This window comes from Vulpes lagopus, chromosome 24 (genome assembly GCF_018345385.1).
Source record: "Vulpes lagopus strain Blue_001 chromosome 24, ASM1834538v1, whole genome shotgun sequence".
Classification (NCBI taxonomy): domain Eukaryota; kingdom Metazoa; phylum Chordata; class Mammalia; order Carnivora; family Canidae; genus Vulpes; species Vulpes lagopus.
The window spans coordinates 2,787,947-2,803,246 of NC_054847.1; the positions used below are offsets into that span (position 1 = coordinate 2,787,947).

The window sequence follows — 15,300 nt, forward strand, 5'->3', positions numbered from 1 at the left end:
TCCCCACAGGGGCCTGCTTCTCCCTCTGCCTGTGTCTCTCATGGATAAATAAATAAAATCTTTCCGAAACAGTATATTATTTCTCTCTCTCTAGTCATGTTCATATCTCAGTTGTACAAGCGTGGAGATCACCTGGAAGGGTGTACACCACAATGTTAAGAGCAATGATCTCATTGATACATTATTGGTGATTTCACTTTTCTCTTTGTATCTGTTTGTTTTCTGATGTATTTGGTAATGTAGATGTTTTAAGTGGTTTAATGGAAAAAAATTCTGTGTATCTATGTTCACTTTGGAAAAGAGTGGCTGGGTAACATTTCCTAATTCTTTACCCTCACCCCAACTCTCTCTTCCCAAGTTACAAAGCCACTTCTTACTCATGTTCATTTGGGTTCACATATGCCTCTGGTGGTCCCTCCTTCATATGAGCCCTAAAAGCCCATGGTCTCTCTCCTGTAAACACATCCACTCAGGCTGGGAATCACCAAATATGACCCAGTGGGCTTTGCTGCCTCAAATTCCTATCACCAAGAATTCCTATCGCCATCTTATAGAATAAAGGTCTGGTGGTCAAATATGTCTGGGAAACGTGTCTGGGTAAAACAATCAGGCTTCTCTACTGCAGGACTTGTCAGAGCCTTTCATAAGCAGTTATGCACTGTGACTCCCTAAGAGCAGGACGTGGAAAGTTGTATTTTCCAAACCACAGGTGCACAGAACCCTTGTCCGTGGGCCCTCTTGGGGCACCCCCTTTTCCTGTGGCAGAATGGAGACTATGCTGCTTGGCCATTCTCACTGCCCCTCTCTGAATTTGGATGCATGGCCCCTGCTGCTTGAACCACACACTTGGGGTTCATCTCCGTACCACTGAGTTGTCAGTCCCTAACAAGTAGGCCTGGTGCTGTCTTCTTCCTCCCCCCCTGTCCTGCCCTTTCTTGGTTCCTAGTGCCATGGGGATAATGAAAGTGGGCGTGTATTAAACAAAGGGAAACCCCCTATTCACAGCTCTCCTGCCATGGCAGCAGCAGTGATCAGTGAGCCATGCCTGGAACCTCCGGCCATGCTTCTGAGCTCAGCACCCTGGGAGGAAAGAGGCACTGATCGGGGGAGGGGGGCAGGTTTGGAGACGGCTGCCTCTGTGGCGGGGCAAGGGAGGTGCTATCCTCTCATGGGGTGGTGTTCAGGGGGCAGCAGGAACCCCCACTGGTGTGGGTGATCCTGAGGACACAGGTGTGTGTCCGTGAGAAGGTGGAGGCATGAGCCCCCAGGAGGAGCCATGTTTACATGGTGCAGGCTGACCAGGCAGGGGTAGAAGATGGGCGGCCCTCCTGGCTGTGCAGAGCCGGTACTGGGGGCTGGGTGTGGTGTGCAGTTGGCAGCTGTGGGTGCCCACCTGTGCCAAAAGGCCGAGACCCAGCCAGACGCTGTGGTAGAGATGAGGACAGGGATGAGCTGCCCTAACTCGCCCAAGATGCTGCCTGGAAGGGATGAGGGACAGTAGAGCAGGCCTGTGATAGGGAGCTGGACTGAATGACACTGTAGAAATTGCGAGACCTAAGCTAGGCGCCCTGGCAAATCAAAGTCTCCCATTGCCCAGTGGGAGGACTGTGTCCCTCGACACACCTAGGCCCTCTGTCCCAAAGGAGGCTACATAGCCCAAGTGCCCAGGCTCCATGGAGCTGACCTTGGCGTGGGCAGCAGTGACGAGGCTAGCCCACTTCTCTGGAGGCTTGGTCTTGTACAGCTTGGAGGGGATGCAGCTGGGCAGCAGCTCCTGGACAGCTTCACTCCCCACCGAGGCACCGAGCTGCACGTAGCAGTGCTTGGCCAGCAGCTGTACCAGATCCTCCTCCTGCACACCCCAGAAACAAACATGGAAGTAAGGGGGGGAAGTGTAAGAGCCCACCTCCCCCACGACATCCCTGCCACATCCCAGCTCTCGCCCCAGCACAGTGGAGACGGCCAGCAATCAGGCCATCTGAGAACCAGGAATCTGAGCAGCCCCCTATCCTGCCACCTCTGTTAGGCTGGACCTGCCCTTTCCCCAACACACTGGGATCACAGTGTGCCAAATGGGACCCAGGAGGCTGCTGGAACGTCTCAGCAGCCTCAGCCCAAGCCCTGCAAGGCCCTCTGCCAGAGGACAAGGGGCGACCCCCCGTGCTGCTCACCCACCTCTCAGGTAGACAGTGAATGTGCGGGAGTGAGCTCTGAGGCCCTGGTGGAGCCCCAACAGTGCCGTCTTAGTAGGGTCAATGTGGGCCCCCTCTACCTATCTTACACGGTGCTCTTACCCACTGGCCACCCCTGATCAGTGGCCACCCCCGTGTGGCTTAATCAGGGATTCATTTGGGCAGGGTCCCATGTAAGGCGCCAGCATGGCCCAGCATAGGGCAGGGCTCCTTCTCCAGGGGCCCTGTAGGTGCCCAGCAGCCCTCTTCTCTCCAGGAGGCCAAAGCTGGCAGAGTCACCCAGCTGCCTGCCCCTCTGGGGCCTGTCTCCCTTGCCCCTGCCTCTCCTTGCCCACTGCCCCGTTTCGGACAGGCCTCAGCTCCGAGCCCGAGAGCAGTGTCCTCCTTCCTCAGGCCCGAGGAGGCCTGCAGACGCAGGTGGAGTCAGTCCGGGGACCGGGCGCACGGCTCCCCTCCCTGGATCCTCACACCGGACACATAGCTCAGTCCTCCCTGCGCCTCTAGGGCCGCCTCCCCTGCCTGCTGCTGGTGCGTCGAACCCTGCGGACCTGAGCAAACCCGCGGTCACAGGAGGAGGAGGGCGCCGGCCGGGAGGGTACAGCTGCGCAGCCAGCAGAGGGCCCGGGGACCCGCACCCCAAGGACCGTTCCCGGCCTCTGCCTCCTGCCCTCCCTTCTCCATACCCCTCACAGCCCGCTCTTGGGGCGCTCCCTGAGGGCTGAAGCCCAGCCCGCCCGGATCTCGGTGGTCCCCAGGCCGACCGACAGGTCCGTCTCAGGGCCCCCGTGGCGGCGGGTCCCCTCACCTTCTCGAAGTTGTACTCGCCAGACCAGACCCCGTGCAGGACTTGGCGGTAAATGAGCTGGGTACTGGCGGGGTCCTCCCGGGAGTCATGCCAGGGCGTGAAGAACTCCTTCCGGAAGTACATGCGCCAGGGCGACTGGCGCTCGTTCTCGCCCCTGTCCCGGGCCAGCTGCTCACACTGGGCGACTGTGTCCAGCACGTGGTCGCGCCCGCTGCCCAGGGACCAGAACTGAGGCCAGAACGGGGACAGCGGGGTTAGCAGCCGCTGCGGGCCAGGCCCTGCCGGGACACCGCCATCAGACTAGGCGAGCGGAGGGGCCCAGCGGCTTCTCCAGGGTCTGAGGGCTCCCCTCAGGCCTGGCCTGCCCATCACCCCGACACTCGCTGCCCTACGGGCCCCTCCCAGAAACGCACGGGCTGGCGGCCGAGGCCGGCTCGCAGGGCTATAGGCCTTGACTGGTGGCCTGGCGCCAGTGTTGGAGGCTGCGGGCTTGGGTGCAAGAGCGCTCAGGTGGCGCCCTGTGGTGGGACCCTCTGAGCCGCGCATGGGAGTCTGCAGCTCCCTGGTACGTGGGGACTCCCCGCAGGATGGTGACTGCCTGGTCTATGTGGGGGCTGCTCAGCTGTGGCCAGGGACCTACGAGATGTGTGTGACGCGGGGCCAGGGCGCAGCCACTGGGCCGAGTACATGAGTGTCGCGGCAGGAGGACAAGTTGCCTCTGTGTGTGCGTCTGATGGGGCAGTCGCAGCCAGGGGGACATGGCAGAGGGCTCGAGCTGGCCCGGGTGTCTGTGGGAGGTGGGGGGGGGGCACTCGGCAGTACCTTGTCGTACACGGCCACCTGGAGAGAAAAGCCCAGGTGATCGCTGAGGCCCTGCTTGTGGGCAACGTGCAGGCAGACCTCCCGAGCTGTGGACGCAGAGTCAACCATGACGGTCAGGCTCTCTCCAGTCACCAAGATGACATGGATTGGGATGTGCTTCTTGGATTTGACTGCCTGGGGACGGACGAAGACTCAGGCCCTCTGTCCCGGAGGCCTCCCACCATCGCTCCTCTCCCCGGCTTCGCATCCCTGTGGGTCCCCAAGCACCAGGCCTGCCGAGGCCCCACCCAGCTCAGCGCAGAGGGAACAATGGTCACTCTGGCCAGCGACGCGGGCTGCTGAGCTCATGGACCCGCGGTGGGAGGAAGAGCAGTATCGTCTGCAGCGGGGTCAGGAGTTTGTGCGCCTCTCCGAGGTACACGGGTGGGGTGCAGCCTGTGGGTGGGGGTGGGGGAGGGGAGAGGGGTCCCACTTTAACACGAGAACTCTGAGCTTTGGGGAGGTTAAGTGATTCAATCTCAGGAGGTCAGAGGCGCTCCCGGAAACCTCCGAGTCCTGAGCTCCGAGACTGTTTGGGTGCACGGAAGCCACCGTTCCCGTGTGCGCATAGCACGGTGTGAGCACGGCACGCGCAGCTGCTGCCAGGGCACAACAGTGCTGGCGCCCAGGTGCAGAGCACATAGAAAAGGGGGAAGGAGAAGGGACTTGAGTGGCAGGGCGAGAATGGGAAGGGGAGCCGCGGGAGGTGACCCCAGCATAGGGCCTGACGGGGCACAGGAAACATGTGCCTTCCAGGAGCCTTGGGCCCCCTCCACCCTGCCCTGTCTGAATGACCCTTCCTGAGGACACTGCAAGAATGCACAGATGACACAAACAGCAAAGTCACCACGGATGTCCACCTTGGAATGACCACTGCCTTCTTAATAAAATGCATATGTTCTTGGGAGGGTTAACACTTTACCCATTCGGTAGTCAATCACACCGTAAGGCTAAGATTTATTTTCCCTTAAGCTGGTAGGCCCCTAAAGACCTGGGGAGGGCTCTTTTGGAGCCTGGGCCATGCCTAGGGAGGCTGAGCCCAGGCGTGACCCATAGAGGGCACCGAGAAAGGTGGAGGGGCCCAGAGGACACACTTCCTGCTGGCAGGTGCTGGAGGAGCCATGGGGCCCGGCAGCATCCTCCTCTGGTGGTCTCCCACCCCTGCTGGCCCCTACCTGCAGCTCCAGCCACGTGGGGGGCTCCGTGCGTACCCCATTAGCATAGGTTCGTCTCAGGCGTTCTGCACAGAAGGGCCCATAGCCAGCCGGCCCTTGACCAATGAAGTTTAGCAGATACTGGTGGGTGAGGAAGGGAAGGGGAGGGAGACACTTAGAATGGAAGCTACTTTCTATTTCCTGCCCAGACAGATTCTGAAAATCCTAATACTCACTGCAACTAAGTGAGTTGGTGAATGTGTTAACTGACCTTATTGTGGTGATAATTTTGCAACACATGCCTGTGTAACATCACTACTCCGTACCCCTTAAGTTTAAATCTGGGAAAAATGAAAACCAAACAATAATATCCAGTGCTGGCCAAAGTGTGTTGAGAAGGGCACTTTTCACACACCATGAGAAGGAATATAAATTGGCACAGCATTTCTGAGGACCAGTTTGTCACTATGTTTAAATACTGCACAGCTTAAAAACGTGCATACTTCTTGACCCAGTAATTCAGACTCATTTTATATACGGTGTGTAGGGTGGTGACCAGTCGGAAGACAGGCCCTAAATGTCCACTGGCAAGTTAGATACCCTCTGGGATAGCTATATACATGGACGGCACTCGGGACACGTTCAAAGCACGAGAAGACACTTAAGGAGATAAGTGAAAATGCAGCGAGGCCATATTTAAAACTCATCTGACAAAAGGTGTTGAAAACCATTTTGTCTCACAGAGATTTTGTGAAGGAGTCTGCTCATGTCAGGAGTGCCCTGGTGCCCAGGGACGATGGCCCAATGACCACGCCTGCTGCTGTGCTGAAGGGACACGAGAGGAAGTGAGATTATTTCTTGCCCCATCACAGGTGGGACGCTGGTGCCGCAAGGGGAACAGAAGGTACCTCTGGGTGTGGGGATGACTCGTGTTTTCTTTCCAGACTTGCTGCATTTCCTACATGTTATTTTACAGTCAGAACCTGCTACATCAAAGCAGCGAGGCCTGGGGCTTCCAGTACTCGGGAGCACCTGTCAACACCCACGTCCATTTTTAGCTCTGAGGACTGGAGAGTGAGCTGGCAGTCGGCCTCCAGTCAGTGCCCACTCCTGGGACACCTTGGGCTTTGCAACACACAGTTCACCCACCACTTCGCTGTCCACTCCGAAGAGCCATCTTGGTGTCTGGGACCAGTGAAGTGGCCCTGCAGACCCTGATTAGGGGCCAGAAGGAGCCAGGTCCAGAGTCTTCTTCTAAAGATGGGGAAACGGAGGCCCAGGAGGCACTGCTGCCTACCCTGGCCTGCAGGAGCAGGGCTGGGACTTCTGATGACCTGCTCCTGAGCCTAGAGCCAACCCATGCTTGCTGTAACCCACCGCCCCCCACCTTCGGCCCCTGCCCCGGGGCCTCCTCACCTTCATGAACCTCTCGGAGGGTGGGAAACAGCCCAAGCAAAGGCTGAGCAGGATCCAGCCCCGGGCCAGGCAGCTTGTTTTGAAGTTCTCGGACAGCTGCTTGCAGATCTGGCAGTAGATCTCGTCCCTGAAAGACACACCCAGCAGGGAGGCCAGGCTGGGGGCTGGCTCTGGGTGAGGGGACAGTGACGGCTGGGCACACGGCTCCTTCTGTGCCCCTGAGTGGGGTCATCTACACATGGCAACCTCCAGTCTCCTCACCTCCAGTTGCCGTGGCTGGGCTCCCCTGCCACATCCCAGGCCCACGGGGTGTCGGCTCACAGCACCCTGCCCTCCAGCTGAGGGGCGCAGCTGCAGAGAATGCCCAGGGGTCCAGAGCCCTGCCCCCAGGGGCCCCGCCCTCACTGTCACTTCCAACCTTCTGCCTCACCTTGGGCCATCCCTCCAACTACGGACAGAAGTGGAGAATCCCTTAACATCTCCCCTCTTGAGCAGTCTCCACTCCCACAGGCTCATGAGCCCCTCTCTCTGCCTTCTCTTTGGGAAGGGGCTTTCCTGGGTCCTTCCTGCCGACTTAAGCCCCTATCGTCTCACACAACAGTCCTGCAGGCCCCCCAGCCTCAATTATCCAGAGGCCAGCATCTTTCTCCTAATGACTCGCTGGTGTGATGATGGTCGATGTTGAACTACCAACTCTCCTAGGAAAAGAGCTCTCGTGTTGCATTTGCCAATTTCTGTATTGTCGATATCTCCGCCAATGCCAAGGTGAAGCTGCTAACATTGTATCACTGAACACAGAGTGGGGAAAATATTTACGTCTGACAACATCAGCTCTCATGGGCCAGTACAGTCGGCTCCAGCCACCTCCTCTTTCTGCAGTCTCCACCCACATGATCATCAACCGTTTCACCCAATTTGGAAGTCTGGAAGCCCTTGGGACTCCTCCCATCAGCCAGCCTCGTACTATCAGTCTCCTGGATATTTTTCTCTGCCCCCCTTCTCTGCTCCTGCTCTCTGAGCCACCCCTCATCAGCTCTTCTGGGACCTCTGCAGCAGCCCTCTCCTGGCCTCTACCCCCAGGTTCTATCCTTCCATGTGATTGCCAGGGAGACCTTTCTGGAATTCAAATATAACCATAGTCTTCTCTTTCTTAAAACTTTTCCTTACTACTCCTAGAATTGAATTCAATCTCCATGCCCCAGTTGTGACAAACCACTTAAAATTCCAGACCCTCAGGCTGTTTCAGGACTCTGTGACCCTGTTTACCTTCTCCCTCTGTCTGGTGAACACCCTTCCTCCTTCCAACTCCACCCAGCGAGGGCATTATGACTAGTCCTTGGTGCTCTCACTGGACTCCAATCTTAGCACAAGCAGTTATTGTGGGTGTTTGGCTTCTCCCATGCTCCCCACTAAAGAGTGAGCTCCCAGAGGACAGGGACACTGTTGCCCTCATATCTGCATCCCCAGCCTTCAGGCTAAGGCCTGGCCCTGAGCAGGTACTTAATAAATACTCATTGCCATTTGCAACAACATGGGTGGAGCTGGAGAGTACTATGCTAAAGGAAATAAGTTAGTCAAAGACAAATACTGTATGATGTCACTCACATGTGGAATTTAAGAAACAAAACAGATGAACATAGGGGGAAGAAAAAGAGGCAAACCAGAAAACAGGCCCTTAACTATAGAGAACAAATGGAATGTTGCTAGAGGGGAGGTGGGTGGGGTGATGGGCTAGATGGGTGATGGATATTAAGGAGAGCACTTGTGATGAGCACCAGGTGTTGTATGTAAGTGACGAATCACTAAACTCTACATCTGAAATTAACATTACACTGCATGTTAACTAACTGAAATTTAAATAAAAACTTGCAAAAACTCATTTATTTAATGCACGGCTGGATGTGGAGGGGACATTTGCTTGGTTTTGGAGTCTAAGATCCCAGAGCCAAGGATAGATGATAATACTCAACATTCTAAAGATATATATTCGTGTAGAATTTATTAAAAGATGGCAGAACCAGTCTAGCTACTGTGCCATCTCCTTCATAAAAGAAGATGAAAACTTTGAAAGGTGATTCCTGGAAGGGCCTTCATAAGAGTAGAGAGATCTTTGGCCCATCTCTACTCCCTCCAAGCGATGGGGAGCTAGAGGGAAGCCCTCACTTAGCCCCCAGCTGGAGCTGGAGCCCAAGGAAAACCGTTAATAGAGATGGGGCTGTCTGCCAGAGTAGAGATCCATCTCACTCCTATCTCAGGTATGCTGAACTCCAGAAGCCCATTGGCCTACCCCAGGGTACTGGAATGGGGTACAATGACAGAGTTCTTAAGAGTGCTTGACTTATGTATGCCCCAGAGACACAAGTTAGGGGCCTCTATGAACAAGAGACCAGCATCTGCTTCTTCCTGGAGAATTCTAAGCTACCTCAGATGGGAGAAAGAACGGACGGGAGCCGGGAGTTGCACTTGGTGGGCAAGCATGGACAGGCTTCTTGTTGACTAAGATGATACCACAAAAGAAGCTGGGACTCAGGCATCTTGATAGGATCCCAGACAAGCAGGCAGCCCATCATTCCAGAAGATTCCAGTGCTAAGAGGCTGTGATATGTTCAATTAGGGGCTAGATTTGAGAGCAAGTCTCAATGGATCACTGAGAGTGTCAGCCCCAGCTAGGACAGCACTGTGTGGAAGTGCCTCTAGAGGTACTTGGAGAACCCACAGTGCATCTCATTTGGACACAGTTTATACATGCCTGCCATATTGGAGCATATGGTGGCCAGGGAGGATTAACCACGAGAGAACTACCAACAGAACTAAGTTGGAAGAGTTGCTGGGTTGGTGTCGTACAGGTAGCTAAACCCTATAGCCTTATTGGCTTGAACAACCAGAGGACATAGTTTGGGGTACCCCAACCCAGCAGTTGAAAGTGAGAAGGGAAATCCCAGAATGAAGATAACCAGAGAGGGACACCTGGGTGGCTCAGTGGTTGAGCATCTGCGTTTGGCTCAGGGTGTGATCCTGGAGTCCCGAGATCGAGTCCCACATTGGGCTTCCTGCACGGAGCCTGTTTCTCTCTCTGCCTATGTCTCTGCCTCTTTCTCTGTGTCTCCCATGAACAAATAAATAAAATCTTTAAACAAACAAACAAAAAAGAAGATAACCAGGGAAGAAGAGTTCTCAATTTTGCATATAAAATCTTCCTAAGTCTCTGGCTGGCCCCTGATCAACACATGTGTGGGGCAGACTCCAGGAATCCCAGCAAAGGCTAAAATAACTGACCATGGATTCCATTTGCTGCTCACTACAGGAAGGCAGAGTTTGAATCTAGCCAAGTTAATGACCTGCCAAAACAAAAGTCAACACTCTTTGAAAGAATATAGCAGATTCCAGAGTCTTTAAACATGTCATCCTCAGTGTCTAGGATGCAACCCAAAAGTAATATATTTATGAGGAAGCAACAGTCTAGTACTAGACATGTGAGGAAACAGAAAAACACGACCATTCTCCAGGGGAAAGGCAGTCAATGGCATCTGACCCCAAGATGACTCAGATACTGGATTTAGCAGAAAAGATGTTAAAACTATCATCACTGCTGAAGGGACACACAAGGGACACTATGCTCATAGTGAATAGGAAATCTCGGCAGAGAAATAGAAACTATAAAAAGAACCAAGTATAAACTCTAGAACTAAAAAATATAACATCTGAAAGTTAAAAAAACAAACAAACTGTTACCTGGGTATAACAGCAGACTGGCACAGACAAGAGAAAGATCAGTTAATCTGAAGATAGATCAATAGCAATTATCCAGTCAAAAGAACAGAGAGGAAAGAAAAAAAAGAGGAACAGACTTGTAGAGACCTAAGAAATGATATCAAAGGGTCTTACTTATGTTTAATTAGAATTCAAAGGGAGGGAGAGAGAGAATGAAATAGAAAAAAGTCTTTGAAAAATTAATGGGCAAAATTTCCCAAATTTGGTAAAAAATAATAACCCAAAATATATGAGCCTCTAAATATAGTAATCTGTCTCTGAAAGCAGTATACAGATTTCTTAAAATTTACATGAAAAGATAATTCCTGTAGAGCAATACACACGTAATATAAAAGAGGAAGTTGCTTACTTACAGGACCCTGCATTAAAGTCTATTATAAAATTTATCACTACCCCATGATAAATATATTCCCCCAAACTCACTTTTACCCCTGGGTTTTAACACAGAACAAGTAGAGAACTCTTAATGGTTAAATATCTACTGTACTCAGACCCAGGCTATGGGCACCAGGACAGGGAGCAGGGAGAGGACAGGGTGTCTTAGGGGGCAGGCAGAGGAGAAGGCTATGGCCATGGGCTGAGAGCCAGTTAGGGGGTCCGATGTTCTAGGTGGGGCTAAGGTGGGAATGGGGACTGACCTGAGGTTGGGCCGCAGGATAGCGTAGCCCACAATGAAGTGTACCTTCTCCAGGTTGGACATGGGTCGGTCTGAGATGGGGCCATCAGGCTCAAATGCCTCCTCTCCAATAGTCAGCTGGCTGGTTACCTTGAAACACAAAGGAGGTGGTCAGGACAGCTGTGATTCTCCTCATCTGCAGAGGAGGAAACCGGGCGCAAGGAGGGAAGCAAAAGCTTGGGCTCCCGTGGCAGGCCAATAGCAGGGCTGGAAGCCCCCTACCCTAGGCTCACCTGGCCTGTGATCTTGGAGGACCGCTTTAGCTTCATGGAGGAGATGTCCTTGCTCCCTCTGTCTCTGCGGCTGGACTTCTGTGGATGGAGACAGTTCCTGAGGGAAGGCGTGCCAGGCCAGCACTTTGATGCTGCTGCTGACCCGACAGCCACCTAGGCAGAGCCAGTGTCCACCTCTCCCAGCCATTTCCTGGCCTGATTTACAATGCTGAGTGCAACCCTGCATCTCGGCCGAGCTTTGCAGCACTCACAGATGCACATCCTCCTCCTCACTTCTGGGTCAGGAAACAGAGGCAAGGGGAGGTGAGAGAACCACTCACATCACCAGCCCTCAGGGAGGCCTCAGGACCATTCTGATTCCAAAGCCTGTACCTCTAGCCAGTAAAGTCCTTCAGGGTAGGGCCGGGTCTGGGCCCAGGACAACCCTGGGCCATGGTCATTCTCAGTGAAAATTTCATGGATGATTTGGAATACTTTCTGCCCACTGCAAGATGGGAGCTCTGCCAGAGGATCAGAAGAATCTAGGCTTCCAGGCCTGGGCTGGGTGGGGTGGGGCTTGTCTCCAGCTATTAGGAAGGGTTAGTCTCCTTAGGCAGGAGTCCCACCTTGTCCTAAGGGTATCATGAGAAGTTGCTGCCAAAATTAGAGCTCAATGTGAGATTGGGCTTGGGTTTGGATCAGTGGGGTTAGGGGTTCGGGTCAAACCGGTTTGCCACACAGGGATGGAATGCAAAACACACTAGCTGGCAGGCGAGGGTGAGCAAGGCCGGCTAGGCTCATTGCTCCTGTGGGAGGCACACAGCAGGTGCTTAATAAATGTGCATACGAAGAAAAACTTGAGTCGTCACTTCTGGGAAGCCAGTCCTGCTTCTCCCTGTGCTGACCCTCCAGAGGTGCAGAGTGGCCAGACCACCATCCAGGGTCCCTTCCCTGAGCGGCCCCCAGTGATCAGTGCCCCCTGGCATTCCCACCCACCATGGTATGTGACTTAGGAGACTAGGCATTGCTGCTTCCTCTCTTAGCTCACTTAGTCTGAGGAAATCATATGCTGAGGAAGCATAGATGCTTCTAGAGATCCGGGGTCAGGGCTTAACTTGGACAACTTCCCACATAAGTCCTGCACCAGGTCTGGCCAAGGGATCTCAAGCTGCAGGCCCCCTTGGATTTCTATGCAGTTAGTTTGCACACAGGACCCTGCAGGTGTCTAAGTGGAGTCCCAGATGCTGGATGTATGGGGTGGTGTGCTGTGATTTACAGTAAGAAATATATATGCATATTTGGTCTTCATCCCAATTCCTGGCGCAGAGGTCTGGAAACCCTTGGAATTTCCTGCAACAAAGGTGTCTTTTGTTATACTAATGAGGTGACTTTGAGAACTGCCTGAGGATTGTCAGTGGGACCCACCCCGTGATTGGGGGATTGGAACTTTCTATCCCCTCCCTCCCACCTCCAGGGAGTAGAGAGGGGCTGGAGATTGAGTTGGATCACCAAGGGCCAAAGATCTATTCTTATGTCTAAGTAATGAAGCTTCACTAAAAACCCAAAAGAGGGGGATCCCTGGGTGGCTCAGCGGTTCAGCGCCTGTCTTTGGCCCAGGGGCGTGATCTTGGGGTCCTGGGATTGAGTCCCATATCGGGCTCCCAGCATGGAGCCTGCTTTTCCCTCTGCCTGTGTCTCTGCCTCTCTCTCTCTCTCTCTCTCTCTCTATCATGAATAAATAAATTAACAAAAATCTTTAAAAACCCAAAGGACATTAGAAACTAGAAACAGTAGAAACAAATACTCACTATTTGCCTCGATGTGGAGGGACCTGGAAGGTATTTTGCTGAGTGAAATAAGTCAATCGGAAAAGGACAAACGTATGGTCTCATTCATTTGGGGAATATAAAAATTAGTGAAAGGGAATAAAGGGAAAGGAGAGAAAATGAGTGAAAATATCAGTGAGGGTGACAGAGCATGAGAGACTCCTAACTCTGGGAAACGAACAGGGGTGGTGGAAGGGGAGGTGGGCGGGGGTGGGGGTGACTGGGTGACGGGCGCTGAGGGGGCACTTGGCGGGATGAGCACTGGGTGTTATGCTATATGTTGGCAAATTGAACTCCAAAAAAAAAAAAAAAACCCCAAAGGACAGAGTTTGGAGAGCTTTGGGAAATTTGGGGAGAAGGGCACCCTGGGAAAAGGCACGCAAGCTCCACTGTCCTTTCCCCAAACCTTGCTCAATGCATCTTTTCCGTCTGGCTGTTCCTGGGTTGCATCCTTTTATAATAAACTGGTCATCTAGCAAAGTGTTTCCCTGAGTATATCTGCTTTCCCCAAGGTATTTGGGCCAAGATTTGAAAACTCAGGAAATTTAGACACATATGTTTGGGTACCTGTTTTTAAATAAACCAAATATTTCCTTATTAAAAAAAAAAAAAAAGTGTTCCCTGATTTCTGTGAGTTGCTCTAGCAAATTAGTCAAATCCAAGTAGGGGGTCACAGGAACCCCCGATTTGTAGCCTGTCGGTCAGAAGCACAGATGACGGCTTGGACTTGGGACTGGTGTCTAAAGTGGGGGGTGGTCTCTAGGACTGAACCTTTACTCTGGGATCTGACTCTGCCCCCAGGTAGACACTGTCACAGTTGAGAGGCACGGGGGCACACCCAGCTGGTGTTGGAGAATTGCTCAGTGTGGGGAACCCCCCCCCCCCATTGGAATTAGTGTCCAATTATGGGTTGTCCTGGGGCTCCTCCTGCCGGAGGATCCCTCTGTGGAATTCCTTTGAACTATCCTTGGTTAGTTCCATTAAGATCACGTCGGGGAGTGGAGGCCTCAGGAAGGACTTCGGACCCTACGATATAGGGATACGGATAAACCTTCCACCGGAGGGCAGGCCAGGCCACAGGCCAAGGACTTGGTCTTTGAATTCAGCAGGATGGTTTCCAAGCCCGGCTCTGGGCACTTCACTTCTCGATTTCTATCGATATAATGAATCAATTTAATACCCTTCTTCACGGGCTTGGCCCGAGAGGAGTGACTGGCACACAGCGCGCTGTCACTCGCAACACCAAGTGCCACGTTCGCATCCTGCGCATCTGAATTCTGTTCAGGTCCAACCTAAGACCCAGAGCCCAGGAGGCCCTTTCCAGGACCCACCGTGTCCCTCAAAGACCCCCGGGCAGGCCCGGCTCACGGGTTCCTGAGCTCAAGCCAGAGGCTCAACGGCTGACCCTCGCTCAGTCTGGTCACCCTTCTGGTCCCGAGGCCCCCGGGGGCTGCCCCCTCCCCGCCACCGGCGCGCACCTGTGTGGCCTCGCAGTGCTGGGGGGACCGGGCGCCAGCGTCCCTGCCCGGGCTGCCGTGGAGGTGCCGCATCACGGAGCCGCCACGCGGGCCTTTCCTGGCAAAAAGCACGGGCTCTGGAAGGTCCCCCATGAATCTCAGAATGAGGTTCCACACGGCCAGCGCGGCCTGGGGAGAGGGAGACGGAGCGCTCAGTGGCGCGGGCCCAGTCCCTGCCCTTGCTCGCTGCCCGCACCCGGGGCGGGGGTCCAGCCAGAGAGGCCGAGGCCCACTGGGTACCGAGCAGTCGGCATCGTCCTCGTGGTAGAGCAGCGGGTATCGCAGGGGCCGCCGGATGTGCGTGTGGGTGGCCGATTTCTGGAAGTAGGTGGCAGCAAACTTGGGGAAGGTGTACTCGGCCAGCCCGGCCCCATCGTCCTCAGACTCCTCCACCAGGGGGACGGCGTCCAGGTCGACCTCGGGCAGCTTCTGGCTCTTTGCTTCCGGATCCTGGGTGCCGGCGACAGGGAGGGTCAGGGTCAGCTAGCTGGCGGGTGTGCATCTCTGGGGGCCAGGGAGCCCAAGACAGGTCTGTCCCGGCGCACTATGAAGCACGCCCCGGCTGTCTGCGACCTCTCCCACCACCTCACACCCTCCATGGGCCCTGGGGGGCTGCTCCTCCTGCAGAACTGGTCTCAGCTGCCCCGACTACACAGCCTGGCGTGTGTGCTGGTGTGTGTGTACGTGCTCAGGGGAATGGCATAAGCACTTGGGGCTGGGGGTACCTGGATCACTGGGTCTCGGGGCCCAGAGTGAGAGCCCTGGGGACTGGCTCCCCCCTGCCCCTGCTCCTGCCCTCCTGTCCTGCCTTCCTGTCCCTGCACCCCCACCTCCCACAGTGCTCATTAGTTCTTGGGTTCATCAGCCCCC

General features: G+C 54.3%; 1 protein-coding gene across 5 annotated transcripts in view; it reads right to left on the minus strand.

Annotated features, from left to right (window-relative positions):
• Positions 1-15,300, minus strand: part of MYO7B (myosin VIIB) — an 86,576-nt gene that overhangs the window by 12,116 nt on the left and 59,160 nt on the right. For all 5 annotated transcript variants that reach the window (XM_041739982.1, XM_041739981.1, XM_041739980.1 and 2 more), the window contains 9 exons: positions 14,671-14,880; positions 14,392-14,559; positions 11,109-11,186; positions 10,838-10,965; positions 6,429-6,555; positions 5,034-5,153; positions 3,820-3,993; positions 2,998-3,225; positions 1,685-1,852 (listed from right to left, as the gene is read on the minus strand). In XM_041739982.1, the coding sequence (XP_041595916.1) occupies positions 1,685-1,852; positions 2,998-3,225; positions 3,820-3,993; positions 5,034-5,153; positions 6,429-6,555; positions 10,838-10,965; positions 11,109-11,186; positions 14,392-14,559; positions 14,671-14,880 (1,401 nt within the window). The remainder of the gene's footprint in view (positions 1-1,684; positions 1,853-2,997; positions 3,226-3,819; positions 3,994-5,033; positions 5,154-6,428; positions 6,556-10,837; positions 10,966-11,108; positions 11,187-14,391; positions 14,560-14,670; positions 14,881-15,300) is intronic.